Source organism: Drosophila serrata, unplaced genomic scaffold, assembly GCF_035046125.1.
Source record: "Drosophila serrata isolate PLE 108 unplaced genomic scaffold, ASM3504612v1 contig_176, whole genome shotgun sequence".
In the NCBI taxonomy this organism is placed as follows: Eukaryota; Metazoa; Arthropoda; class Insecta; order Diptera; family Drosophilidae; genus Drosophila; species Drosophila serrata.
The window spans coordinates 711,727-738,269 of record NW_028257074.1 but is presented as its reverse complement, the minus strand read 5'-3'; the positions used below and the strand labels follow the sequence as shown (position 1 = coordinate 738,269).

General features: G+C 37.6%; 4 protein-coding genes across 5 annotated transcripts; 2 read left to right on the top strand and 2 right to left on the bottom strand.

Moving 5' to 3' along the window:
• The first annotated feature begins 205 nt into the window (after nt 1-205).
• Nucleotides 206-22,050, top strand: Chpf (Chondroitin polymerizing factor). Its single transcript, XM_020951806.2, has 6 exons — nt 206-1,145; nt 15,241-15,909; nt 19,090-19,245; nt 19,309-19,911; nt 19,981-20,476; nt 20,548-22,050. The coding sequence occupies exons 1-6, from the start codon at nt 924-926 to the stop codon at nt 20,895-20,897; spliced, it is 2,496 nt and encodes an 831-aa protein (XP_020807465.2). The 5' UTR covers nt 206-923; the 3' UTR covers nt 20,898-22,050.
• On the top strand, nt 5,786-6,596 carry Fer3HCH (Ferritin 3 heavy chain homolog). The gene is made up of 2 exons (XM_020951809.2): nt 5,786-6,010; nt 6,070-6,596. The coding sequence occupies exons 1-2, from the start codon at nt 5,867-5,869 to the stop codon at nt 6,499-6,501; spliced, it is 576 nt and encodes a 191-aa protein (XP_020807468.2). The 5' UTR covers nt 5,786-5,866; the 3' UTR covers nt 6,502-6,596.
• LOC110183520 (putative alpha-aspartyl dipeptidase) lies at nt 21,857-23,272 on the bottom strand. The gene is made up of 3 exons (XM_020951808.2): nt 22,817-23,272; nt 22,198-22,758; nt 21,857-22,139 (listed from the first exon to the last, which is right to left on the bottom strand). The coding sequence occupies exons 1-3, from the start codon at nt 23,029-23,031 to the stop codon at nt 22,076-22,078; spliced, it is 840 nt and encodes a 279-aa protein (XP_020807467.2). The 5' UTR covers nt 23,032-23,272; the 3' UTR covers nt 21,857-22,075.
• A 392-nt stretch (nt 23,273-23,664) lies between these two features.
• Nucleotides 23,665-26,005, bottom strand: lic (dual specificity mitogen-activated protein kinase kinase lic). Of its 2 annotated transcripts, none has more exons than XM_020951798.2 (6): nt 25,864-26,005; nt 25,600-25,761; nt 25,135-25,525; nt 24,943-25,075; nt 24,668-24,870; nt 23,665-24,484 (listed from the first exon to the last, which is right to left on the bottom strand). In XM_020951798.2, exons 2-6 carry the CDS (start codon nt 25,656-25,658, stop codon nt 24,263-24,265), a joined length of 1,008 nt encoding a protein of 335 aa, XP_020807457.1. In that variant the 5' UTR covers nt 25,659-25,761; nt 25,864-26,005; the 3' UTR covers nt 23,665-24,262. The 2 variants fall into 2 exon arrangements, with proteins under 2 accessions (XP_020807457.1, XP_086683728.1); XM_086827602.1 differs by having other exon boundaries at nt 25,600-25,786; nt 25,864-26,004.
• Between the last annotated feature and the right edge of the window lie 538 nt (nt 26,006-26,543).

Here is a 26,543-nt window from a genome sequence, read left to right as displayed (position 1 = left end):
TTTATTTTTAAGCTAATATTAAAATTTTCTGTCGGCTTCCAGCTTTTTTCTGTTAATTCTCCTAAGTTTGTGTGACAAGTGTGGTCAGCCTAATGACTATAAATAGCTACTGCCCCACTGATCCCGATAGTGACGGCACAGAAACATCGATGGTAAAAGAAAACATCGATGATTTAAAAAACGATGCATCGATGATTTCATCGATGTTTTGCTCACCTCAACTTCCACCTCTAATTTATTGTTTACTTTTCGCGCAGTGGAACCGGTCCGGCGCTCGAATTTTTTTATTATTTTTTTCCGCTCACTAACCCCGCATCCCCGCGCGCGCTGGAAGCGAAACGAAATTTTTGCGGCAAAAATTGTTTGGTGTGAAAAGAAGAGTGAAATAAATGAACTATCCCAGTGCGGTGTTCTGAACGGAAAATGTATCGAAAATGAAAGAAAGGAAACCGCGAAGAGAGCGACGAAAGAAGTGCGTGCGGCGAAAAGAGAGCGAAAAGTGCCAAAAATAAAATAAACAGGCCCGGCGGCAAGCGCACTTGTTGGAATCCAAGAAGAAGGCGAGCGCAGATCAAGGAAAGGCAAAGCAGGGAAAAACCAGAAGGAGAAGCAGCAATCGAAGCGGAACCAAAAAGGAGGAGAAGCAACAGCAGCAGCAACAAGTGCCATAAGAAGCAGCGAAAATGTGCATATGACAATTGGCTTAAACTCTCCCTCTGCACACCAGTTTCTCCGTTCTTTCTTGCTCCTCCTCTTGCACGCATCGCTCACCCATCCTCTCTGTGCATCTTCATCTCCCTTTCATTGCCATTGCCATTGCCATTGCCATCTCTCTTCCAATATCCTCTGCACACACACGCACGCACGCACATATCTACATCTGGAAGGAGTAGTGGCAAGAGAGAGAGAGAGAGTTGGGAAACATGCGGAGACCGGTCGCTGCGCTGAGCGGGAAGCACTACATCGTCATCGGCGTGCTCCTGGGCATCGTTCTCAGGTGCTATATCCCGGAGGGCATGTGGAAGCTGGTAGAGCAGGAGGAGTGTCCGCAGGAGGCCGCCGAGAATCGGCTGATCGAGCGCTTTGGCCAGGATTTTGAGCCCCATTTGAACCTAATCAATAAGCCGCTTGAGGCCAAAAAGCCGGTATGTGTTCTATAAATTATTTAATTACATTTATAAAAGAATATTATTTTTTTTATGTTCGAAATTCTTTACGCTGAGCCTTCTTAAAAGTTATTATTGTTATTTACACCTGATACCGATTATAAATTACGTTAAAAGTCATATGCCTTTAAAAGCAGAAAAATATAAATATGAAAAATAGGAGAATTTACAAAATTGAGCAGATCTCTCATTCTCTCTAATATATTCTTTATATATATAATAATAATGTACAATTTAGATAATTATGTAATTAGCCGCATGAGATAATAATTCCATATTTATTTGCTCATTTATCATATTTCGTTTTCAGTACATGCAGATGTTGAAATTTTCCGTATATCCTGATTCAAATCAAGTAAACGTTTCACTTAAATATATATTAACATTTTAGCATGAGAACCCATTAATTCATAAATGTACATACAATCATTTTTATTAGTTTTAATACAATTTAATTGAAAGTTAAGTTACGAACGGTTTTCAATAGAGCTGTGAAAATAATTAGGAGTCTTTGAATATTGAAGTTTTGCCAGCTATAAGTGGGAAAATATATGTTTATTATTGATTCCAGTTCTTTTTAATTACACTCTACTTATTTTTGAATCGATTATACATCGTTTAAAATGGTTTATGTTTTGAAACAATTATGAATTTATTAATATCACTTATTATAATGATATAAACTAAAGATTTTTGTTGGATTTAATTCCCTTAAGCTCTATATTGTTTTGTAAAATATTAAAAACTCCCAAGGTCCCCAATATCCGATTCCGTAAATCCCCTTATACCCCTGAAATGTTAACTGAAAAATGCAAATATGTCGTCGTCGTCTCATGTCTCATATATCAGGCATCGGACATCGGACATCAGTGCCTGGTGCTGATAGCGATTTATTGACCTTCCTGCTTATCGCCGAAACACTACACTGGACAGCTGGGATTTTAGAACCTAGTAACTAACCCCTTCAATTAAGCAAGAAATATTCAATGCCATAACTTAAATTAATATTCAAACAGCCAAATATATACACATAAAAGTCGGGCTCTGTGGATCGTTAAACACATGTGTGGGGACTCCTCTTCTGATTTCAAGAGAAAAACCCTCTTAATCAACCAGTTATAGTTTGCGAGGCGGAGGCACTGTAATTAACACCGAGCATTTTTGTTTCACATATTGTTTAAAGTATTTCCCGGGTGCAATGACCCCTTTTGCTCCCCGATTGGATCACTTGAGACCCGGGAACTGAGACTGGGAGACCCTGTTGCCTAGTGTCCGATTTTCACAATTTTTCAGACGTCATTCTATATATGATTTGTGTGTGAGTGTTTTTTTTTTTTTTTGTGTTTTGTACTTTTCGATTAAGTTTCCTTATCGACTCTGAAATTCGCCCATTTCTTTATTTATTTATTTATTGTTATTTATTTATTGGGCACAAAGCCATGACTTGTAACCAGAGTTCTCTTTACATTTCCTTTATTTTTTGTTCCATTAGAACCTGTCTCTGGTTCCTCGTTAGTCCGATTTTTATAGAAAATGAATTCTAGGAAAAATAAGTGACTAATTTATTTGTAGCGTAAATGTTTTTCTTTATTCTCCAGAGAATTTGTTAAATTAAATACAAAACAAGAAAGGAAACTACTTCAGGATGCCGATGTTTATATACACCTGCAGCTTGCAAATGAAATATAGGATCCTATCTGAAAACGATATGATTAACAAAACTGCATACTCATTTTAAAATGGTAAAAAATAAACTTTTTATACATTTTTGACAATTTGAACGACCCCTTATAAAATTTTACAAAATTTTAAAAAATTTTAAAAAATTTTGTTTCCGTACTACATCTCTAGAAAGATTCGCCTGTTGATCCTGATCAAGAATATTTAAGGTTTATATGGTCGGAAATGACTCCTTCACTGAATTGTAAGCATCTGACTAAAATTAGAATACAATTTTTTAACTGATATTTATATATTTCTTTATTTGAAAATTTGTGGGACAAAGTCAAAGTTTAAAATGCTCATAACTTTGTCAAAAATGCATTAATTTTAATTCGGAAAGCGGCGCTATGTTCGTTTTTTTGTGGTTAATAAATCTGCATACTCAATTAAAAATGTCAAAAAAATCAACATTTTTATCAATTTTAACGATGTAACCCCTTATAAAATTTTGAAAAAATTTACAAAAATTATGTTTCATTACTTCATGCCTAGAATGACTCCCCTGTTAATGCTGATCAAGAATATATATGGTTTAAGGGGTCGGAAATGACTCCTTCACTTTATTTAAAGCTTCTGACTAAAATTAAAATACCGTTTTTGGTCGATATTTCCATATTTTTATATGACAATTTTTTCAACAAATCAATGTTTAAAAATCTCACTACAAAGCCAAAAATCCATTAATTTCGATTCGGAAAGCTGTTCTGTTCTAGTTTTCAAAAGGTTAATAAATCTGCATACTCAAATTACATTTTTAAACTATTCCAATTTTCGTCGATTTTTCTATAATGTAAAAAACGGCTTAAAAAAAAATTGAAAAAAATTTCAAAAATTTGTTTCTCTCTTTTATGCCTAGAATGACCCCCTGTTAATGCTGATCAAGAATATATATGATTTATGGGGTCGGAAATGACTCCTTCACTGTGTTACAGGCCTCTGACTAAAATTATAATACCCTGTAAGGGTATACCAGTGACCTTAAGTGATTATTGTTTTTTAAATAGCTTTTTCTAATCTAAATGTAAAATTTTCAAATTAATTAATTGATTGTAAAAGGTTAATATAAGCCAAGCAATTGCTATATCAATTTCAATTTAAAATATCAAAGTAAATTAAAATTAAACCATAAATGTATATAGTTAAATGTTATTTTTCACCTAAAAAGAATTGAGTAAATTATTTAGTCACACCATAGCTTAATGTTCAATCACCTATTTATGCTACATTTCATATACTTTGCGTTTTATCATTGTGTACATATATTTTATAAATGAATTAACATTTCTTTGGCCAAAAAAAAAAAACGACTCAAATCGATTAAATATTTTCTTATGGCGTACGTACGCTTTTTTCCACCTCATGTTCAGCAATTTATGATGATTATTTTCTTTTCTTTTTACTTTTCAATTCTATATGCTGAGGTTTGCGTTTATACATATATATTACATTTTTTCCCGTCTTTATATTGTTAATAATTTGTTGCACGTTTTTATGACATCGCAAACTGGATTGTCTTGCCATAATTTTTGGAGGTTTTTGGGAGGTGATGTAAAAGTGTCACCGAAGTTGTCACACTCGTCTCAATTTGAACTTTAATGGCGGGAAACACGTAATTGAAATATGTATGTGCTTTAATTATTAAATATACACCTGACTTTCGAGCTTAAAAGATTAAGATTAATATGGAATTATTGGGTTGATTTTGTGGTAACTAAACCTGTTTCTTAATTAACATAATTCGTTAATTGCCTCCGCCAAGATGTGGATCATTTTTCTTCAATCATTTCTGGGACTTGATAACTGGTTTCAAGTCTCTAGAAAAGTAATTCCCTTTTATTAAAAGTATTTCTTATATTATTTCTTCAAGCTAGGTTTAATCCTCAGCTAAGATATTGAGATCCCCATGGTTATGGTTATTTGCATAACTCTTAAAAGGTTTTTCTTCTCCGTCTCGTTTTTCCCGCATGGTGAAAATGCTTAGTTGTTTCTTCATTATTGCCTTTTTTACGAGGCGCACATGGTTTTTAAGAGTCACCATTTCTGTGGTGTGTGCGTAATGAGTGTTGTGTGTGTGTGGTCAGTTTGGGGATGGTTATATGCTGCGATCATAATGCCTGCGACTCATTCGCACGCGTGTCTCAGAATTTAAGCTCAGCTTTTTTTAAGTGTCCGTCAAATTGTCAATACCCTGAAGCTAAATATAACAAAAAACAAAGTTCCACAAAATAAAAAATGAAGCACTCGAAAAAATAAAGCACTCATCTCATCAAAAACCTTAAGTTAACTTCCTTTGAAAAAAAATCATAAAGTATAAAATATATGAGTTTTATACCCTGTGATGTGTGCAGAGCATCGACTTGACAAATACCCTTTAAATGTTTAATTATAATTTGCTGGTAATGCATATTTTTCGTAATATTTTAAGGAGCTCTCTTATTCACTCTTCTGTGCGCTCTGTTACCATCTTTCCTTCTCTTAGCTTTGCCTGCAATGTACACTTCTTTCAATGATGTGAAATTAATTAATATATTAACATTAGTTATTATATATAGTACCTAAAGCTGGGGCAATACCCTCTGAAAGAGCATTGTCGAGATTATACAAAACTCGGACAAAAGTCGACTTCCATTCACTTAATAAAAGACAATAACTGGGTTTACTTAGCGTGGCCCCGTGTGTGCTTGTTGAAGTTAAAGCAAACATATCTGGACACATAGATATATGTATATATATACATTTGTATATAGTATTGTGTACAGAGTATTGCTAAGTGGAAGTTAAGTGAAATCAGAGCCCCCCGGCAGCACTTTGAACTCCAACCTAGGACGGGGGATAGGGAGAGATGATGTGACGACCCCTTTGGGAGATCGATGGATCCGAATCTCTCGACACCTGGCGTCAACAGCTGCCAACTGAGTTGCCCTTCTGTTTGTATTCTGGCTTTCAGATGAAATTAACAAAAAATTTAAAGCAAATAAATGGGAATAGAAATGGCCTTCCGTAGTTTAGGACGTCGTCACATGTGCATGCTGATGCGCCAGAACTTTGCCAAGAGCTGTGAGGGCAAGCTCAACGATCAGATTAACATGGAGCTGAAGGCGTGCCACCAATACCTGGCCATGGTGAGGCCCATTGTAGATCTGATATAGACCTCGAGTTCCTAATCCAACCCATCTCTTAGGCCTATCACTTTGACAGGTCGGACATTAGTTCACCGGGTCTGCATGGCTTCTTTCTGCAGGCAAGCCACGACGAACGTGAGCATGCCGAGAAGATCATGAAGTATATGAACAAGCGCGGCGGATTGATCCATCTGAGTGGTGTCCCCCAGCCGGTGCCCAGCTTTACCAGTTCTCTGGAAGCTCTAAGGCTTGCCCTGCACATGGAGCTGGAGGTGAACCAGCATTTGCTCGATCTGCACACCTTGGCTGGCCAGGAGGCGGATCCCAATTTGTGTGACTTTATTGAGGCAAACTTTCTGCAGGAACAGGTCGATGGTCAAAAGGTTCTGGCCGATCTCATACGACAGCTGGAGCGGGCGCACAGCGATGTGGGGGAGTACCTGTTCGATAAGTACTTGTCCTCCTCGGGTATGCATCCTGGCAGCAAGTGAGGCCTAGATACATTTTATATCTATATATTTTTAAAAAATCTCCCGTGTGTATGTGTTTTATAAAGTAAAGTAGTAAAGAGTATTTGCCCCGTGCAGATCAATGGGTTTTTGGGTTCGTTCGTTTGACTTATTATCAGCTGGCATAGCACTAGCTCTATAAATAAACCCGCTTATCGGCTGTACTGGTGGCCAGAAGTTGCGCAAGATTTTAATTGAAAATGAAAACGAAAACGGAGAGTTGAATGATGCCTTCGTTTTCCAATGTTTTTCAATGTCATTCCGATAATCCTTTCAGTGGATATAAACTTTTATAATATATATTATCAACCCTGATGTCATTTATATACTTCTATATACATATATATTAAGCAAACAACACCTTGCAAAGATACAATAATCTTTGTTCTAGAAAACGTATATCAAGCGATAAAATGATTATAGAATTAAAGCCATAGTAAAGTAATTATAAAGATCAGATTCAGGTCAGGTTGATTTTGCTATGGGAAAAACAAAACCCAGTAATTACAGAAAGATATCAATACTCCATCTCTATTTGAAGCGATTGATAATTTTATATATAGTGTTTTTGTTTGATATATCAATGCTTATCTATGATTATAATATATTATTAAGTTTTATCTCCCTGATTAAACACTATAGGAAGCAAGATCTCTTCTAATAAATATGACTCACAAGATACTTATATGTATATATACTTATATTTGAGCCATCAATTAATTTACAATCTTGTGCTTAAGATAAGAGGGAAAAACAGTAAAAGATCTTCAATGATGGATGTAAATGAAGGAAACTTTAACTTTAAGGTGTCAATTGTTAATAGATTTAGACTTTAGAAAGCATTTCAACCAAATAGCAAATAAAAGATTAGTTAAAATGTAATAAAAGACATGTCAAAGTTGTGCTAATGCACATTTCAAGATTACCAGTCTAGACTTTAGTCTTGCTTTAAATTAAATTAAAACTTAAATCAAGCTTTGGCAAAATATAGACTGAAATATGAGTAAACTCTCTAAATTCTCTCTAAACACATTTTGTCTTGTAATTAATTAAAGCTTTGACCGAATGAAATGCATTTATTAAGTTCAAGAATGTCTAGTAAGTAGATATATTATCTAAATTGTTCGAATTTAATTTACAATGATTAGAGACTAGCCATGGGAGACCGGAGTTTGTTAGGCTTTCATATACATATATATATTTCCACATCGTTATGGATTCTGAAACTCATCCAGATCGGTCAGAGTGTCGTCTTGGCGTGGGCTTAATTGAAAAGCGCGTCGCATTTCCGGTCCCCGTTTGAATGTGGCCTTTATTCGAGGGCAGACTGTACAGAGTACAGGGCACATCAATTGGCACAAGCGTAGCCGGACGAAACGAGACGAGACGAGACTAATCCGAGCGAACGGAGGAGAACTCGCACTTGTCCCAATTAAGATTTGTCCCATCCAATACAATTTGCAGCTGCAGTTTTCCGCTCTCTCTCTCTCTGAGATTACCCAGGGTCTAATATATGATATATATATACACCTGATCCGTAAGGGAAATTGGAAAAACTGGGGCTCAAATAAATCCTTGAAACAATGTCTTGAGTTTTGAATGTATTTAAAGAATGATTGAAGCTTTTTAATTACAAAAATATTGAGTAAATTAATTAAGTCTTATGTGACTTTGTTGTACTATTGTGTAATTTGAAATTAACTCCTTGACGGTCTTCCGATGACTCAGAAATCGACTAAACTTGAACTTAGGACGCGATAAAAATCCACACAGTGATTATATGGCCCTACTTGTCGTCGTCGGCTTTGGAGTGCAATAAATCTCCAGATATAGCCGCTATAGTGTTGTGTACTAGTTTTATATGGCCACTACTTAGTTTCTGTTTGCTATCGTAAGCACCGTGTAATAATGGGTAAAATTAGGGCTTGCCAAATGTGCAAATATTTAGTCAGCGATTAAAACAAAGCTGCTTTACATACTCGACATGCCTAATTCATTCAACGAGGCAATGCGAATCAAATCGAATCAAATCGAATCAAATCGAATCGAAGCGAATGATTTGTCAACGGTTAAAGTGATCTATAGCCTTTTGAATCCGGTTTGGGTGACTGTTTAATAGACATATTATCGATACTAATGCCAGTGATTAACTATATACACTCCTCTCTCTGTAATTTATTGCCTTTTGCTAGGTAGATAAGATCCTAAGCCTTGAAAGACGTCAGTGAACTGTATTTAATGTCAATTATTTAAATTATTGGATCAAGACACTGGGTTAAGTAATTGATTCAATTATGAACCGAATCGTATGTATATATTCCATTGAGCACATTAAGCTTGTCATTAATTAAGTGCTTCGTTTCTGTTAATTAATTGCAAAGTTCCACAGCAAAGAAACTCGAGACATTTTACAGGAAAAACTTAAAAGATTTATAACCTTTTATTAAGAATACTTGTAGCATTTTCTTTATAAATATTTGCTTTATTTATTCTCCAACAAGTACTCAAATCTTAATCTTAAAATATTCTTGTACTCTACAAGTTGTATTTTTTCCACAATAAAAAAATGGTCTATACTTTTTTTGTTATTTCAAATCTTTATTAATATTTTGTTTGGTCGCCAGAAGGTGATCAAAGAATGGGGTTTATTAGTAGGACGGCGAGTAAACAAATATGGAATCCCTATCTGTATGTGTGTGTTTAATTAAAATTTTGTCGAATGGAAATTGAAATTGGAAATGCTGTTGTTTTTTTGTTTTATTTGTATTCCCGTTGTTGCTGCTGCCGGTGACGTCGTCTTGGCAATATCTACTGATAAGAACAGCCATCGATAAGGCACGGTTAGCCTGGTTAGCTGACTCCCCAATATATATACATATATATATTCTTTTCTTTTGGAACATTTTGGCTCACTTCCGTTTGTTGTCATTACGTCACAAGGTTATTGGTTACTAATGCTATCTTGGTTATAAATTTTCCCCTCCCAGTTTAAAAAAAATGTATTCCTCATGCCGCCCACGTGCTTTTCGTGGCAGATTTTCTCGATTTCCGTTTGCGGCCGGGGAAATTTATTAGCATTTTATGTGGAATTTCGAGCGATCTCAAAGATGCGAACTCATTCTTCAGGTGAACAAACCTTTTAGTGAATTATCCATGATGATTGGCCTTGTTACGGAATTTACGGAATTAAAACTTACAGTGGACAAATGCTAAGATATATTAAATGTGCATACACTATATTTTAAAAGATGTCCTATTTTTATATATTTTCATTACATTTTCAATTTGTTAATACTTTAAAGATTGGTTTTATTGTATAACAAAAGTTAATATGATTATTTATAAACTGTCACTTGAAATATATACATATTAATGCTTATAAATCTTTACTTTAAAGATGCAACAAAGTTAAATTATTTTTTAAAATTATTTCTTGATACATCAAGATATAATTATGTTTGTTTTGATGTTATCGAACTTTATTTCTCTCCAAATATATTTACTTATTAAGCATTTTGAAAAGCAGGATCCCTTTTTATCAATATGACCCAATAAATACTATATATTCTTTATTTAATGTATTTTAATCATTATTTATTGTCTTAAATAGTTTAAGGACCACTGTTTTCCCCACCAATGCATCATTCATAATTCGAAAAGCATTTTTATTTACCCAAAAATCGCTACAAAACGCATTAAAAAAGAACGAAGAAATCTCAACCGAAATGGATGTGTTGTTTTTTTGGTGTTATTTTTACCCGCGGTTTACCTTTCGCCCGATATTTACACAGTTGATGATTGGCAAATGTACCTCCTCCTCCTCCCCCCGTGTCTGTCCGCGTCTGTGCTATATATTGGCACAAGGTCAGAACTTGGTCCGATCCGTTACGTTGGCGATTGGATCAAGCAGTGACCCCATCGTGGTAATTAAAGCGCCACATTCACCCATTAACCGACCAGCGATTGCATATGTGCCACCCCAAGTACTAGGTAACTCTATGCTAAATGTATTGCAATTGATTTGCATCCGAAATCGATATTGAAATCGAGTGTCAAGTCACAGAAATTAAGGTGTAATTTGTAGATTAATTGAAGTAGTTTAGTGGGAAATTTAAATAGGGTAATATGGTTTTGATCCAAACATTTTCAAATAAAATATTAGATAAATATCAGTTAAAAAACGGTATTTTAATTTTAGTCAGAAGCTCGAAACGAAGTGAAGGAGTCATTTCCGACCCCATAAAATATATATATTTTTGATCAGCATAAACCGGCAAATCTTTCTAGGCATAAAAGAGAGAAACAAATTTTTGAAATATTTTTTCAATATTTTTTAGGCCGTTTTTTACATCATTAACATTCTGAAAAATCGACGAAAATTGAAATAGCCTAAAAATGTAATTTGAGTATGCAGATTTATTAACCTATTGAAAACTAGAACAGAACAGCTTTCCGGATCGAAATTAATCAATTTTTGGCTTAGTAGTGAGTTTTTTTAACATTGATTTGTTGAAAAAATTTTCATATAATAATATGGAAATATCGACTTATAAACGGTATTTTAATTTTAGTCAGAAGCCTCAAACGTTGTGAAGGAGTCATTTCCGACCCTATAAACTATATATATTCTTGATCAGCATCAACAGGGGAATCTTTTTAAGCATGAAGTGAAGAAACAACATTTTTGAAAATTTTTTCGAAATTTTATAAGGGGTTACATCGTTAAAATTGATAATAATTTGAATTTTTTGACATTTTAAATTAAGTATGCAGATTTATTAACCTAATGAAAACTAACATAGGACCGCTTTCTGAATTGAAATTTATGCCTTTTTGACTGAGTTATGAGATTTTTAAATTTTGATCTGTGGAAAAAATTGTAATATAACAAGAAAGGAAGCTAACTTTGGCACGCCGAAGTTTATATACCCTTGCAGATAGAACTTCTATGAATAGGAATCCATACAATATAAATTATATATATTTGTGTTAAAAAACAATGAAGTAATACCTGCTTTCATTTCATTCACCTATACATATTATATTTGCAGTTTTACATTCACAGATTTGCATTTTTCCTCTACATCAAACGATCGTTTGTATGGCACCTATATGATATAGTCGTCCCATTTTTATGAAATTTGCCACAAAATTTTAGACTTATATAAAATGGCTATACCTCAAATTTGATGAAAATCAGCTGAAAACTAAAAAAGTTATAAATTTAATTGTATTAATTTCTCGATCGTTCCTATGGGAGCTATATGATATAGTCGTCCAATTTTCATAAAATTTTACACAAAATTTTAGAATAATATGAAATGGCTATATTTCAAATTTAATTAAATTCTGTTGAAAACTAAAAATGTTATCGCCACCGCGATTGTCAGTCTTCCGACAACAGCCACCGCCATTCTCATTCCTCTCAAATTTCTCGATCGTTCCTATGGGAGCTATATGATACATTAGTCCGATTTTCATAAAATTTTACACAAAATTGTAGAATAATATGAAACGGCTATATCTTAAATTTGATGAAAATCTGTTGAAAACTGAAAATGTTATACTTTTTAATTGAATTAATTTCTCGATCGTTCCTATGGGAGCTATATGATATAGTCGTCCGATTTTCATAAAATTTTAGACAAAATTGTAGAATAATATGAAATGGCTATATCTCAAATTTGATCAAATTCTGTTGAAAACTAAAAATTTTATAATTTTTTTTGTAAAACTTTTCCGATCATTCCTATGACAGCTATATGATATAGTCGTCCGATCCGGCCCGTTCCGACATATATACGAGTGAGAGTATATAGAAGACTAACTGCAAAGTTTCATTCAGATAGCTCCAAAACTGAGAGACTAGTTTGCGTAGAAACGGACAGACGGACAGACGGACAGACGGACAGACGGACAGACGGACATGGTTAGATCGACTCGGCTGTTGATCCTGATCAAGAATATATATACTTTATATAGTCGGAGGTGCCTCCTTCACTGCGTTGCAAACTTCTGACTGAAATTATAATACCCTGCAAGGGTATAAAAATGTCAATCCAAAGACTGTGGTATATTTAAAACTTTGGCTTTTCGATGCTGGATTTCTTTCTTGCTAACACTAATGTGTCATAATTTTGGCTTATTTTTTACAATTTTTCTCAGTGCATGTTGCCTTCTTAATCATGTATTTATATTTATTAAGGTGATCACTGCTAATTGCTGACACAGACGAGTCTATTTGCTAACAACTGTTGAACGGCAAACACCCATTTTTTGCTTTTCCAATATTGCCTGAGATCCAAGGACTGTTAAATACTCAACATAAAAACAATGACACAAAAATAATTACATATTTTAAATTATCATAAATTACAAAATGAAGAAGTATTAGAAAAACTCAAAGTGGAAAACTTTAAACTTCCCTAAGCGAACTTTAAGTGCTCTTTAAAGTTTACAACAATTGTTTATAAACTATAAGATTTGATAGGTTTTCATTTAGCAACAAATTTCAGAAATACTCCCAAAGTTTTTATAAAAATGTGATTAAAATGAAATTTCAAGAAATGGGTTTAATTTAATACTTTTCCCCGAACCCCGTCTCTGTTCTTGTCTGTATTTTCAATATTCTCCAAGATGTTTACTTATTCTTTATTCCAATTTCATGGCCCTCTTTTGAATTTGAGGGTATTTTTCTTAAAAATCATAAAGTAATATTAATAGAAGCTTTGACCCTGCGCCGCCGCTGCTTAACGATGCCATATAAACCTGGCAGCAAACAGCTTGTTTGCAGTTATTAAAAATCTATTAGGAATACTTTTTAATTAGCCATAATTCCTATAGACTATTGCACAACCCGGCAATTGGCATTTTGTTTATTTAACAAGCTCAGGTGGAGTTTCGCTTGCCCAACAGGTGGATTTTTTTTAAACCGGAGGAGGAGGAGGAGGAGGCATACATCTCTTTGGGTCAATTGCCGGTCTTGGTTTCAGTCTCTGTCTCGAAAGATGCCCCATGAATTAACCAGCAAAGTTAGTGGCATGCATGCAAAATTGGCCAAGCTAAATGGATGTTTACCCATTCGAAAATCTTTTGCACAGTGACTCACAAGCTATTCATAATTGCTCAAGTTCAAATACTCGGTAATCCATAAAGTTCAAGCCAAAACAAATCAATAATTTCGTAGTAAAAATGATAAAGAGTTTTGTTTATGGCAGGAAATATTTACTTTGCTAAGCATTAGTTTCACACATTTTGTTTATAGTTTGTTGGTGTTCTTTTTAAGGAAGTACCAAATATTTTGGAGCCTTGAAATGCATTTAAAAATGAAAAGATATATTGAGTTACAAATTTAAATATCAACGAAAGTAAGGCTTATTCTAAATGTTATTTCTCTTATTATTTTCAAAACTGATCATACGACCTAAAAGTTAAACCTTCCCTAGTCCAAAAGAAAAGCCCAATCACATGCTCTACTCACAATAAATAATTAAAAAAATATTCCATCCAAGTGTCAGAGAGCATTAAGTCACTAAAAATGTTACTATCATCGTTTCTGGGCATTCTGGAAATCGCAATCGGAAATTATTTCGCTTCCAGATAATGGATATAAGTATATTCGCCTGGAGGGGAATTCCTCATTGGCCTCCTCAAACTTTGAACAGTCATCTACTTAGTCGTAAAAGAACAACAATAAATACAAATTAAAACCTTGCCTCCTCAAGTGGCCAAAGAATGAAACAAAAAGGGAACCACTTGAAGTACTTGCTTTATGATGTAGTCGCCATAAGTACATAAGCGTGGTGGAATTGATGTAATTGGGCAGATAAAAGAACCAGAAAAAAATATAAAAATAATAGGCAGGTGGGCAAGCCACTTGTGTTTTATTTATCAAATACTAAATACTTTTGACTTCGATTTTTCTTAGAGAACTATATGCATATTGTTTTCCCTTCTGCCTTCTGGTAATGTGATTCACCCTCTGTAGAAATTCCACTTCTGACCACGGAGTCACGTACAATCAACTTGAGATTTCAGAAATTTATTAGGGAGATCTTTTCAAGATCGGTTCTCGAAATCCAAGATAGATCCCCCCAGCTTAGGGCCAGCTATATTTACGATTCCAAAACATATTTATTTATATTTATATTTTATATTTTATAAATGAATATGTTTCCTTTGAATATGCGATTATTAGCAACTCATTAAATCATTAGTGTTTATAAAATAGGGAAAATTGATCTTATTAGGAAACGAAATAGTTATCTATTAGGCCTATAGATTGTCATAAACTTATTTGTTAACTCAAATAATCAATTTCTTAAAGGTGTTTATGATTTAATATTGAATTAGAATCTTGAAAATGATATGTTATTACAGCCATACTCTGCAGATCCATAAACAAAGCGCCGAGTGAGACTTAATAGATAACTAAACTAACACTAGACAAATTGTTAACTAATTGTTTATAGAACAACAGCCATTTTCCGGACCAATTAAAGGTTTATATAGAGGAAAAAAATACACATCAAAGCTCTTCTCCCTTAAATATTACGACAGGCATCTATAACTATGTAAAATATTATGTAATAATTATGAATACCTTAATAAATACTTATAAATACCTTAAATAACCTTAAATAACAAATATTGTACATTTCCTTTCTCTAATTAATAATTTAAATTTACAAATATATATTTTTCTTTTGTAATCCCAAACAGGTTAAGAATGTAATTCGGCCGCGTTACTACTCCTCAGAGCTGGGCATTCGCGAGAAGATCTTCATTGGGGTTATGACCGCACAGGAGCACATCAACACCTTTGCCACGGCCTTCAATCGCACCACCGCCCACCTGGTGAACAAGATCAAGTTTTTCATTTACGCGGATAGCGTGAAGACCAACTACAAACTAAAGAACATAGTCGGTTTCACGGACACCCAGGAGAGTCGGCGTCCCTTCCATGTGATCAAGTACATTGCCGATAACTACCTGGATGAATATGATTACTTCCTGCTGGTTCCGGACAATGTCTACGTGGACGCCAGGAAGCTGACGAAGCTCCTCTATCACATGAGCATCACATTTGATCTGTATATGGGCGGTGCCCGTGTCGGTCTCACTGCTCGTTCCAACGAGCCAGCAGGCGGCGAGGAGACGGATCCGGATCAGGAGCAGGATCAGGATCAAGATCAGGTGCCACCCGGTATCAGTGATCGTAACTACTGCTCCTTGGAGGCTGGAATACTGCTCAGCAGCAGTGTCATCCGCAAGATGCGTAACAATCTGGAACGCTGCGTCCGGATTGGGAGCACCGGTGACCACAGCGTCAACATTGGAAGGTGCGTCAAGTATGCCAGTCGTGTGTCTGGATGCCAGGAGAGTTTTCAGGTGAGAACTAGAACTTTTTTTTAAAGAAATATGAGAGCAAAAGATTCTCTTTCCTATCTCCCTCACCATGTCCTTGCTTTGCCTGCAAAGCACGAGCAGAAGCAAACGAAATCCGTAACCTTGGAAAGAGAAAATACTATTATAATACAATATGTACATTCATCATTAAAATGTGATATAATCTAAAGGCAAACTTCGCACCGAAACACAAATCGAGGCTTAAACTTTTCCATACAAACTAAAAAAAAAAATACTACATATATTTACTCTTTTTCGATCCAAATAAGAAACAGATTTAACAATAAACAGATCTAAAGACTCCAAGAGCATGGGCATTGTGCGTTCATCAATTAATTTGCTGTGTGCTTTTTGATGCCTTTTCAGTTAGCTTCTGCTCGGTTTCGTCTTCCTACATGGCTATTTATTTATTTAAACAATTTGCTTTTGACTAAAAAAAAACACACACAAACATACTCGAATGTCGAGAAAGAAATCAGTTCATTGATGTTATTGTTACCAGAGTTACTAGTTGAGCTTATTTCCCCCAAAATAAATATGGATTCTTAATTGAAAAATATTAAAATAAAAAATAAATTATTGTATAATATAATAATATAATAATTTAAAGGTTTCTTTTTATTACAATAATAATGCCTGTAAAGGTTAAAGGTTCTTTTAGAACAAACCTGACAACTCTGACCCTGAAAAGCCAAAGCAAATAATAAATAATAATAAAAAAAGAAGCCAAGTACTCTCACACCCAGCAGCATGCGTCAGATATATAGATACATATATATATGGTTTTTTTTTTTTTTTTAAGAAAAGAGCATAAATAAATAGGTTGAGCGAAAATCAGATCTGGAAGCTGAATAGAAACCAGCATCTCATCTCTAGAGGTTGATGAACAACTCAGTTTATTTAATTTCCGAGTAGCAACAACAGAATTTCTTCGCAACCATCGATGAAGTGTGTGTAGAGTGTGTGTTGCTGTTGTTGTGTGTGTTTTGTGTGTTAACTTCAAGACGTGACAGTTTGAGAGCAGCTGCCAGAAAAGTCGGTGGTCTTGAGCAATTTCCCCTGAAATTGTTTACAATTTTTTATTACTATAAATCAAAGGTAAAAAACAGTTGTTGATTCCTTAAAATAAACCATTTAATAGTTTAATTTTGATTTCTCAACAAAAATTAAAAAAAAATTAAAAATGGTACTATAATTTTAGTCAGAAGCTTGCAATAAAGTGATGGAGTCATTTCCGACCCCATAAATCATATATATTCTTGATCAGCATAAACAGACGAATCTTTCTAGGCATAAAGGAGAGAAACAAATTTTTGAAATTTTTTTTCAATAATTTTTAAGCCGTTTTTTACATTATTAACATTCTGAAAAATCGACGAAAATTGAAATAGTTTAAAAATGTAATTTGAGTATGCAGATTTATTAACCTATTAAAAACTAGAACAGAACAGCTTTCCGAATCGAAATTAATTCAATTTTAGCTTAGTAGTGAGATTTTTAAACATTGATTTGTTGAAAAAATTTGTCATATAAAAATATTGAAAAATCGACTAAAAAACGGTATTTTAATGCTAGTCAGAAGCCTCAAACGCTGTGAAGGAGTCATTTCCGACCCTATAAACTATATATATTCTTGATCAGCATCAACAGGGGAATCTTTCTAGGCAAAAAGGAGAGAAACAAATTTTTGAAATTTTTTTTCAATATTTTTTTAGGCCGTTTTTTACATCATTAACATTCTGAAAAATCGACTAAAATTGAAATAAATTAAAAATGTAATTTGACTATGCAGATTTATTTACCTATTAAAAACTAGAACAGAACAGCTTTCCGAATCGAAATTAATTCAATTTTAGCTTAGTAGTGAGTTTTTTAAACATTGATTTGTTGAAAAAAATTGTCGTATAAGAATATCGAAATATCGACTAAAAACATGTATTAAAAAAACAAATTTTTTTTTCAATTTTTTCCAAATTTTATAAGGGGTTATTACATCGTTAAAATTTATAAAAATTCGAATTTTTTTACCTTAAAAAAACTAACATGGGACCGCTTTCCGAATTAAAATTAATACATTTTTAGCCAAGTTATGAATTTTTTAAGCTGTGGTGTTGTTCCAAAAATTGTAATATAATAATAATACTATAAATAAGGAATGTGAATTAGTTATGATATATTTCAATTGCAAACTGCACGGATATATAATCTTGGGCTTCCTAAAGTGGGTTTCCTCTTTTATTTTGTATATAAAACACTCCGATTTTGCTTGGATTTCGTAGAAAAGGCATTAGTAAACTTTGCGGAACAACTTTTAAGATATGTTTAGATCATTAGTGGGAGCATTATGTTTGTTTGATTCCGATTTCGATTCCGATTCCACTGAGTTTGTTTGAGATTCGCGTTTATTTATGCGTCAGGGGAATGATATATGTGATATGTGTGGTCTCTGGTAAACACAGTAGCACTTGAAGTATTTTGTACTTGGAAGAAAGTGTTAAATACTAAACTAAATTTATTTAGAATTTAACTAACTTGAAGGAGTATCACTCTTTTCCACTTGAAAGATTTCATGATATTAAGCTTATATGATTATAGTATGGTTTCATTATTATATTTTCATTCAAACTTTCTGCTATATAGAATTTATTGTTTTATTTTCATATAGAATATGACAAACTTTGATATATAATTCCCTTGCTTTTCGACTGCAACTGTTTAAACAAAGTCTGTTTGTATTTTTTCTTCTATACTTTTTTTCACCCTTTTTGCTTAATTAACTGACCAAGAAAGTTTTGCTTAACGGCGGCATCAAAGCTGCTACCCTGCTCCACTGCAACGCCGGGAATTGATTAATGTGCGCCGGCAATTTTAATGATCCTCCTACTACTTCCCCTGCTGCCTCGATTCCTCCAGAGAAACTGCAGAGGAAGAACCAACCAGAAGACCCCGTTCTCTGTTCTCCTCAGTGCGACATTGTTAATTTAATTACGCTCGCTTGGCTTTTTATGGATCGTAAAAGATGGCAAGAGAAAGATCCCCATCTGGCTGGGAGTCGTGGGATTCCCAGACCCAGACCCAGACCCAGAACTTGCCCTTGACCTTGGCCAACTGGCGCTGTTCACTGCCTCTACTAAATGGCTTTCATTATGTTATTTCTTGCAGGGAATGCGACAGTATAGCTATGCCCTGGACGCGCCAGGACGGCGACATCGGGACTTTAGCGATCTGGCCAAGGAGGAGGCCTTCCGCAATGCCAGCACCGTGTATCCCGTTCAGACACCCGAGGACTTTTATCGCCTGCACGCCTACTACTCCAAGGTGAGAGGAAATATTCAATAGAATATTGAAAATATATATAATAGCAATTAATTCCATTGACAGCATCACCTGGAGATGGTGCAGGAGCGTGGCTATGCGCTGGAACAGAAGTCATATCGCATTGCCAATGGCAGCATCTCGAACAAGATCCTCGAGATCCGTTGGCCGCTGGGCGTGCCACCGCCAAGTGCACCAGAGACGCGGCACGATATCCTTACGTGGCAGCTTCTGAATGCCACGCACAGCTTCCTGCCGCACGGGAATGCCGAGCATGCGGTGGCCCCCCTCTCACGGATCGAGGCCTTGGACTTTGCCAAGGTCCTAGAGATTGCCCTGCAGTATGCGGCCCTCAAGCATCCGCGACTAAGCTATCACAGTCTGCACAGTGCGTACCGGAAGTTCGATGCCACCCGCGGCATGGACTATCAGCTGCATCTTAGCCTGGTGGAGGGATCCGGTCGCAGTCGCCGCCAGTTGGTCAAGAGCTTTGAGGTGGTCAAACCTCTGGGCCGTGTCGAGGTGGTGCCCTCGCCCTATGTCACCGAGAGCACACGAATTGCCATGCTGATGCCGGCATTTGAGCACCAGGTGCTCGATGCTTTGGATTTTGTGGAGCAGTACGAACGGATATGTATGCAGAACCAGGACAACACCTTCCTGCTGCTGGTGAGATGGCAGGGGAAACTCTAATGCGTTCTGCGAATAGTTAGTAATAATCATAATCTATCCTCACAGATCTTTCTGTACCGTTTGGACTCACCCAGCAAGGGCGACGAGGATCCATTCAAGGCTTTGAAGACCCTGGCCCTGGATCTTTCCTCCAAGTACAAGACGGATGGCTCGCGGATCGCCTGGGTGTCCATCCGGCTGCCGGAGCAGCTGAGCGACCCAATAGATCCTCAGGCCTGGCTCCTGCACGCCTCCATGTACGGGCCCCGTCAGCTGCTCAGCCTGGTGGTAGCCGATCTGGCGCTGCCCAAGCTGGGACTCGAGTCCCTGGTGCTGCTGGCCACACCGGGCATGGGCTTCAAGGCGGACTTCCTTAACCGGGTGCGCATGAACACGATCCAGGGCTTCCAGGTATACGCGCCCATCGGTTTCCAGATGTACCCGTGCCGCTGGGCGCAGTTCTGCCGGGAGTGCGACACCTGCGATGTGAGCCAAAGCAGCGGTTACTTTGATCGTCGCAATCACGATGTGATAGCCTTCTACAGCCGGGACTATGTTCAGGGTGAGTGAGGATTAAAAGTGTTGAATTGTTCCAGATTAATCTATATCTATACTCTCTCTCTCTCTGGACAGCCCGCAAGCTGCTGCATCCGCAGGGCCTGCCCATCATTCGCAGCGATTTGGACATTGACCAGCTGCTGCTGCCGCCGTCAGCCGGTGAGGATACGACGCGACCCGCCGGCGTGGAAAGCATATTGGACATGTTTGTGGCGGCGCAGCACTCGGTGCATATATTGCGCGGCGTGGAGCCAAATCTGCGATTCGGCCAGAATGTGCGGAACCATTTGGCGCGGGGCGGTTCCCTGCCGGACAGTGGTCTGCCGGAGCGCTGTGGCCGGGAGCAGTGCATCCATTTGGCGTCACGCAAGCAGATAGGCGATGCCATCATACGCTACGAGGATAAAAGTATTCTTCACAAATAGCACAGCTTCAGCTTCAGTTCCAGCTCCAGCGCCTGCCTGTTATATCATCAGTTCCTTTTTTTTATAAACTTACATATATTTCCAGGTGTGACTGACTGAAGTAGTGAATGCCTCGCGTGTGTGATTGGAGATCATATAATGAATAAGATTCGTAACACCCATCGAACTCCATCGAGTCCCTTGGCGTTACGCTTCCCATTCATTATATGTCTTTAGTGTGTTTGTCTCTAGATCTAGATCTTATACAGGACTTGTGTCAGCTCCTATACTCGCGCACCCATGGTAAAATGAAAGAAAGCTTAAGCCCCTGAGCATCCTGTAGGAGACCTATCTCAAACCGTAACTTAGTGTGTAGGCCTAGGCAATTCCTGTTGTTGCTTGCTTTAAAAAGTGAAACATTCAATGCTCAAAATGGTGGGTCAGTAAATAAGTAACTATTATTTCTCCATTCGCATGTAAATACTTATCTTTACCTTTACGACGATTCATCTATTCCCATCCCAAACCAAAACCCCAAATTAATTAATTAAGCTAAGTGTTAACCATTCGAAAGTAGAAAACGAAGAGAGAACAGATGCCGCCTTGCCTCAAAAGTGTGTGTGTGTGCCAGGTCTAGAATTAAGGTGATTTAAATGTATACTTGCCCAGAGTATCCTATCCTAACTCTAGGAGACACTTGACATTTCTCTTTATTTCCTCAATTGGAAAAGAAAGTTTCCTTTTTAATCAGAGTGTGAGAAAACGAGGAAGGAGTCCCCTTTCAGTCACTTAAAAAGGGACCCCAACACACTTTCCTCTGATTTACAAAGAAACGTAACTTTTAAGACGACAAAGCTTACTTGTTCCTTAAAGGAAACCTTTAATTAATGATATTACCGGTTTCGCTCACTTGTCTTTTAGATTGAACTAGCTACCATATATGCCTCTGATACCATTTTAGCATCGAATAGGATCAAATCTGCCTGCCCTGCCCAAAGGGATATCCGTTTAATTTATTACTAAAGTTAATTTCGCACAAAATGAAACCAATTTTTTTACATTTAGTCGTTAGTATAAAATTACTTTACGTGTAGGAATATAAATTGTTGTTATTGCAGAATAATACATAAAATTATGTACAATAAATGTAGATGTTATCATCAACTCAACGTAACTTCCAGTGACTCTGCTTTGTATTTCTACTCCTGTTTCAGGAGGAAGCTAAGATCCGAATGAGGGGTCAGCTCCTCAGTATTGCCATCACTGCAAAAGTAATTAAAGAATTATCATTCTAGGATTCCACTAGGATTGCGATACATACGCCTTGAAGAGCTTGGCATTGCGGTCTCCCAGTAGCGTTGCCTTCTCTCCCTGGACGCGTACACTGGTGCCCTCGCGTAGTCCCAGCACCGGTAGCTGATGATATGCCACAAACTCCTCCAGTCGCTCGTCCCGTGTCTCGCCCTTGTGCTGGCTCCCCACCTCCGGATCGAGATAATGCGGATTGATATTGAAGGGGACCAGGGCCAAGGCATCAAAGCTCGGCGGATAGGCCACCGGCATGTCGTTGGTGGTGTGAATGGAGCGTGTGGCCACATTGGTGCCGGCACTGCTGCCCACATAGGGCAACCCTTCGCGCAGGACTAGTTCCCGGATGGGCTCCAGTAGATTCAGCTTGTAGAGGGTGCGGAGCAGGACAAAGGTATTGCCGCCGCCCACAAAGATGGCCTGGGCTTTGCTCAGAGCGTCGACGGGATCCGGTTTCGTGTGGAGTCCCTCCACGGTATAGCCCCACGGCTGCAGGGCATCGCGAACGGTGGCAGTGTACTTGTCGTGATCCCGCAGAGCGTATGGCACAAAGAGGACGGTCTTCACACTAGCCCTGTCCAGGAGGAAGGCAAGAGCTATTAAAGGAATGACAAATGGTTGGACTAGCTCACCCCTTGAAGAGTTCCTCCAGCTGGCCGCGGGCGTGCTCTAAATATCCATGACCATGCAATCGCGACGAGGATAGCAACAGAAGGTTCCGTGCGCTGCCCATTGTTACTTTGGTGAATCTAATCTCCAGTGGGAGTTGGGGGAATTGGTTCAGATTAGCCGCGGTTTTATGACCCCTCCTAGGGATGGAACAGAAATATCGGAGTAGGGAAGCCATGGACGACGGAGAAATGCATTTGGAGGGGTTTAAACTTTTTAGTTATTATAAACGTAATACGATACAACATTTTACGAATTAAGGAGTTTTCCTAACATTTTTTGTACACTTTATTAGTGCGTTTTCTTTTAACTTCCCAAAACAAATGAGAATTAATATGATTTACAAAAGCGTTTCCCCCTTTACATCTCTGTAAAGTGGATTCAAACAGCTGAGGCTGGTATCGATATCATATCGATATACAGTATTGAGCAAGGGATGGCACTTAAACTGGCGAGCTTTTCAACGGATTTTTGGTTTAAATTTGATTTGGTTGCCCGGAAATATAGCGGCAAAGCCCAAAAGTTATTTATAATTTTGTTAATAAACAAGTATAGTGTTATATAGAACCTAAAAAAGACTAACATAGGACAGCTTTCCGAATTAAAATTAATGCAGTTTTGGCTGAGCTGAGGTTTTTAAACTTTGATTTGTCATATAAATATATAATTTCGAAGAATGCTAATATTTTAAGCTGTAATAGAAAAATAATTTCCCATACCTTGAGCTTGCATAAACAAATTGTGTGTCTTGGCTCTGTCCTTTAATCTGGTGCCCAACGCTGCTTAAAACCCACACATGTTTCCACATTAATTAGCTATTTCACGTAATGTATATTTGTTAAACAATTATAATTACAGTTACACTTTCTGTTCGGCTATTTTGGTGTTCAAAAAGGTTGACAATTTACCATTAGATTTTAGTGGGCGCATTTTTACATTCATTGTTTGCTTGCTTGCTGGCTTTGTTGTCTAAGCTATTCACGTTTCATCTTTATCATATATATAATTAATTATTTAAATGTTTAAACCTTTTCTTTTTTATGTTTTTAAGACATCAGCAGCATCGCCAGCTGGGGAGGCACGACGGTTCGTTCGGTTTGTTTATGTTATTTTTGAGCGTTTTGCAAGGCGAAAGGTTGCATGTTGCATGTGGCATGTTGCTTCTTCAGGTATTTTGCTGTTCTGCATCTGCTTTTGGTTCTCACTTAAAATTTAATAATTACGCATTGCTTCCAACTTGATGATCTTCTAGATTTTCTTTTGCTTTTCCTTTGATTTTCCTTTTTGTTATTATTTTTAGAAGGGTAGGGGGAAAGGGGGAGGTAGGGAGGACACACACGCACATGTACGAAATGCATGCTTTTAGAAGAAGACGCCGGCAATTTACATGGGATACGGGCTGAAAAACCCTACTGCGCCGGTTGCTGGTTGTCGGGCAGGTCCAGTATCCTGGCCACGAACTCTGAAATGTCCGTGTTGCGCTGCAGATGCTCCACAATGAAGCTATGCCGCAGCAGCTGCTCGTAGTTGGGCCTCGCCGTATACTCCTTCTGCAGGCTAACGGCTATATAGTCCTCAAACTCCGGCGAGAAGGTGCCGGGCGTCAAGCGTGGCGGATCATCTTCGACCACCTGGAGGGGAAATGTAGGTTATTCTATAATCTTAACAAAAAGTTAACAGCGCTGTTTGCAGCATTTTGGAAACGGTTCTCGGATAGATACCGAGTCCAAGTTATGGTGCCTTATTTAATAGGCTTTCAAGGAAAGTCGTTTCTGCTCCTAAATCAAGAAATATATCAGTGAAAACTGGCTCACCTGTCGCAGCTGCTCAAAGGGCGTCCGCCAGTTATCGTATGGATACCGGCCCGTGGCCATTTCAATCATGCTGATGCCCAGCGACCACACATCCGAGCGGATGTCGTATTGCGCCGGATTGCCCTGCGGATCGATGCGTTCCGGGGCCATGTACGGCTTGCAGCCGGCATCTATGGTCTTGGCAATGGAGTCCACGAGGTAGCCTTGAAAATAGAGAGAAAGAGATAAGCACAGGAGAAACATAGAAGAGACAGAGAGAGTGAGCGAAGCCTCACCTGAGATGCCAAAGTCACAGATCTTGACCTGGCCGGCACGATTGATCAGTATGTTAGAGGGCTTGACATCCCGATGGATCACCTTCAGCTGGGCATGCAGATAGTGCAGTGCACTCACCACACTCATGGCAATCTGGACAGTAGAAACACATCGATATACAATATAAATAGAGCGAAACTATTGCTAGTTACCTTGCCCAGGACACTCTCCTCCATGCGCAGATCGTGGCGGAAGACCTTTGGATAGAACTTGTCCAAACTCGTGCTCATCACCTCCATGCAGATCCAGACATCGCCCTCGCGATACATCGCCCCATAGAAGTGGACCGTGTAGGGGCAGTCGCTGGAACGCATCGATATGTCCAGGTCCATGACCAGGCGGTGCTGTTCCCGGATGTTGACAGTCATGGGTATCCGCTTCACCGCCAACACTGTGTCCGTTTGCCGGTGCCGCATCTTCTCGACAATCCCATAGGCGCCGCGTCCCAAATCGCAGATCTTCTCCAGGCTATCGGCATCGATGTCAAAGGTCTGATCGCCAATTTGGATGGTGGCCCTAGAGTCCAGGTTGCGCGGCGGTACACTGTGAGGGCCAAGCGGAGCAGCAATGAGCAGAAGCAGGGAGGGGAGAAGGGGGCCGTAGGGTAGGTAACTTACATTGCCTGCTCTGGTTCTTTGGAGATGGAAATGGGCATTGGCCGCGGACGTTTGGACATGGCGGCTGGCGTGGGTATGATCTGTTCTCGGCACTGGTCTCTGCTCTGCTCCTCGCTCCTCGCTCCTCTCCTCGGGTGGGTTGTGTTGTGTGTGGCGCCGATTCTGTGGATGGCGGAACTTAATTCAGCTATTTTTACCACATTTGGTATCAAATACGAGCCGCCGTCGGTGGCGCGTGTTTTGTGTTCATTTCGCTTTGCGCACCTTTCGCTCTATTAGCCTTTCGCGTTTTCCCGTTTTGGCCGCTTCGCTTTCTGTTCGCTTTTCACGCTTTTCTTGCCTTTTCTGTGGAGGTGCACAAAACATCGATGAAAACATCGATACAACGATGTTTTTCGAATTTTCTAAGTCATCGATGTTTTTTTTTTTCAACATTCGATGTTTCTGTGCCGTCACTATCAAGGGAGTTTTGAATGCTCTTAAAACTTACAGTATGCTCTCTTAAAAACTTTAATTATTAAGACAGTTTATTGGTTAATTATTTTTGAAACTTTTAAGTCTCACTCTCTATTCGTTTGAAAACTGTGAAATATCTCGATAGCGATAGTATGAACTCGATTTAGTAAAAAATGTTTTATCTCATTCAAATTGATAAAATACCACAATATATTTAAATGTGGCATAGTAAAACATGAAGCAATGTTTTTAGAAAGCCTTAGCCCGGACATGCTTAATAATCTATATCAATAAATGTTTATCAATATGTGTCAAACTTCGATGTTTTTGCGCCTCTAATTTTCTCGCTTTTTCCACAGCTTATATTAGATAAATATAGATTTTAATTGTATCAAGTCTGTGTAAAAAATAATATGTCAAGTAATAATTATTACATTCGGGTTTAGGTTTATTTAACTTTAATATTTAGCTTGTTTTAGCTTTTTCGC

Excerpts from the sequence above, each read along its gene's own strand:
- Chpf (XM_020951806.2), top strand. The coding sequence starts at position 924 with ATGCGGAGACCGGTCGCTGCGCTGAGCGGGAAGCACTACATCGTCATC. Across the intron at positions 19,912-19,980 it reads ACAACACCTTCCTGCTGCTG|ATCTTTCTGTACCGTTTGGA; the intron begins GTGAGATGGCAG and ends CTATCCTCACAG. Across the intron at positions 20,477-20,547 it reads CAGCCGGGACTATGTTCAGG|CCCGCAAGCTGCTGCATCCG; the intron begins GTGAGTGAGGAT and ends CTCTCTGGACAG.
- Fer3HCH (XM_020951809.2), top strand. The coding sequence starts at position 5,867 with ATGGGAATAGAAATGGCCTTCCGTAGTTTAGGACGTCGTCACATGTGC. Across the intron at positions 6,011-6,069 it reads GCCACCAATACCTGGCCATG|GCCTATCACTTTGACAGGTC; the intron begins GTGAGGCCCATT and ends CCCATCTCTTAG.
- LOC110183520 (XM_020951808.2), bottom strand. The coding sequence starts at position 23,031 with ATGGCTTCCCTACTCCGATATTTCTGTTCCATCCCTAGGAGGGGTCAT. Across the intron at positions 22,759-22,816 it reads CTGGAGGAACTCTTCAAGGG|GGCTAGTGTGAAGACCGTCC; the intron begins GTGAGCTAGTCC and ends CCTCCTGGACAG. Across the intron at positions 22,140-22,197 it reads AATGCCAAGCTCTTCAAGGC|TGATGGCAATACTGAGGAGC; the intron begins GTATGTATCGCA and ends TTACTTTTGCAG.
- lic (XM_020951798.2), bottom strand. The coding sequence starts at position 25,658 with ATGTCCAAACGTCCGCGGCCAATGCCCATTTCCATCTCCAAAGAACCA. Across the intron at positions 25,076-25,134 it reads AGGAGAGTGTCCTGGGCAAG|ATTGCCATGAGTGTGGTGAG; the intron begins GTAACTAGCAAT and ends TCTACTGTCCAG. Across the intron at positions 24,485-24,667 it reads CCTTTGAGCAGCTGCGACAG|GTGGTCGAAGATGATCCGCC; the intron begins GTGAGCCAGTTT and ends TTTCCCCTCCAG.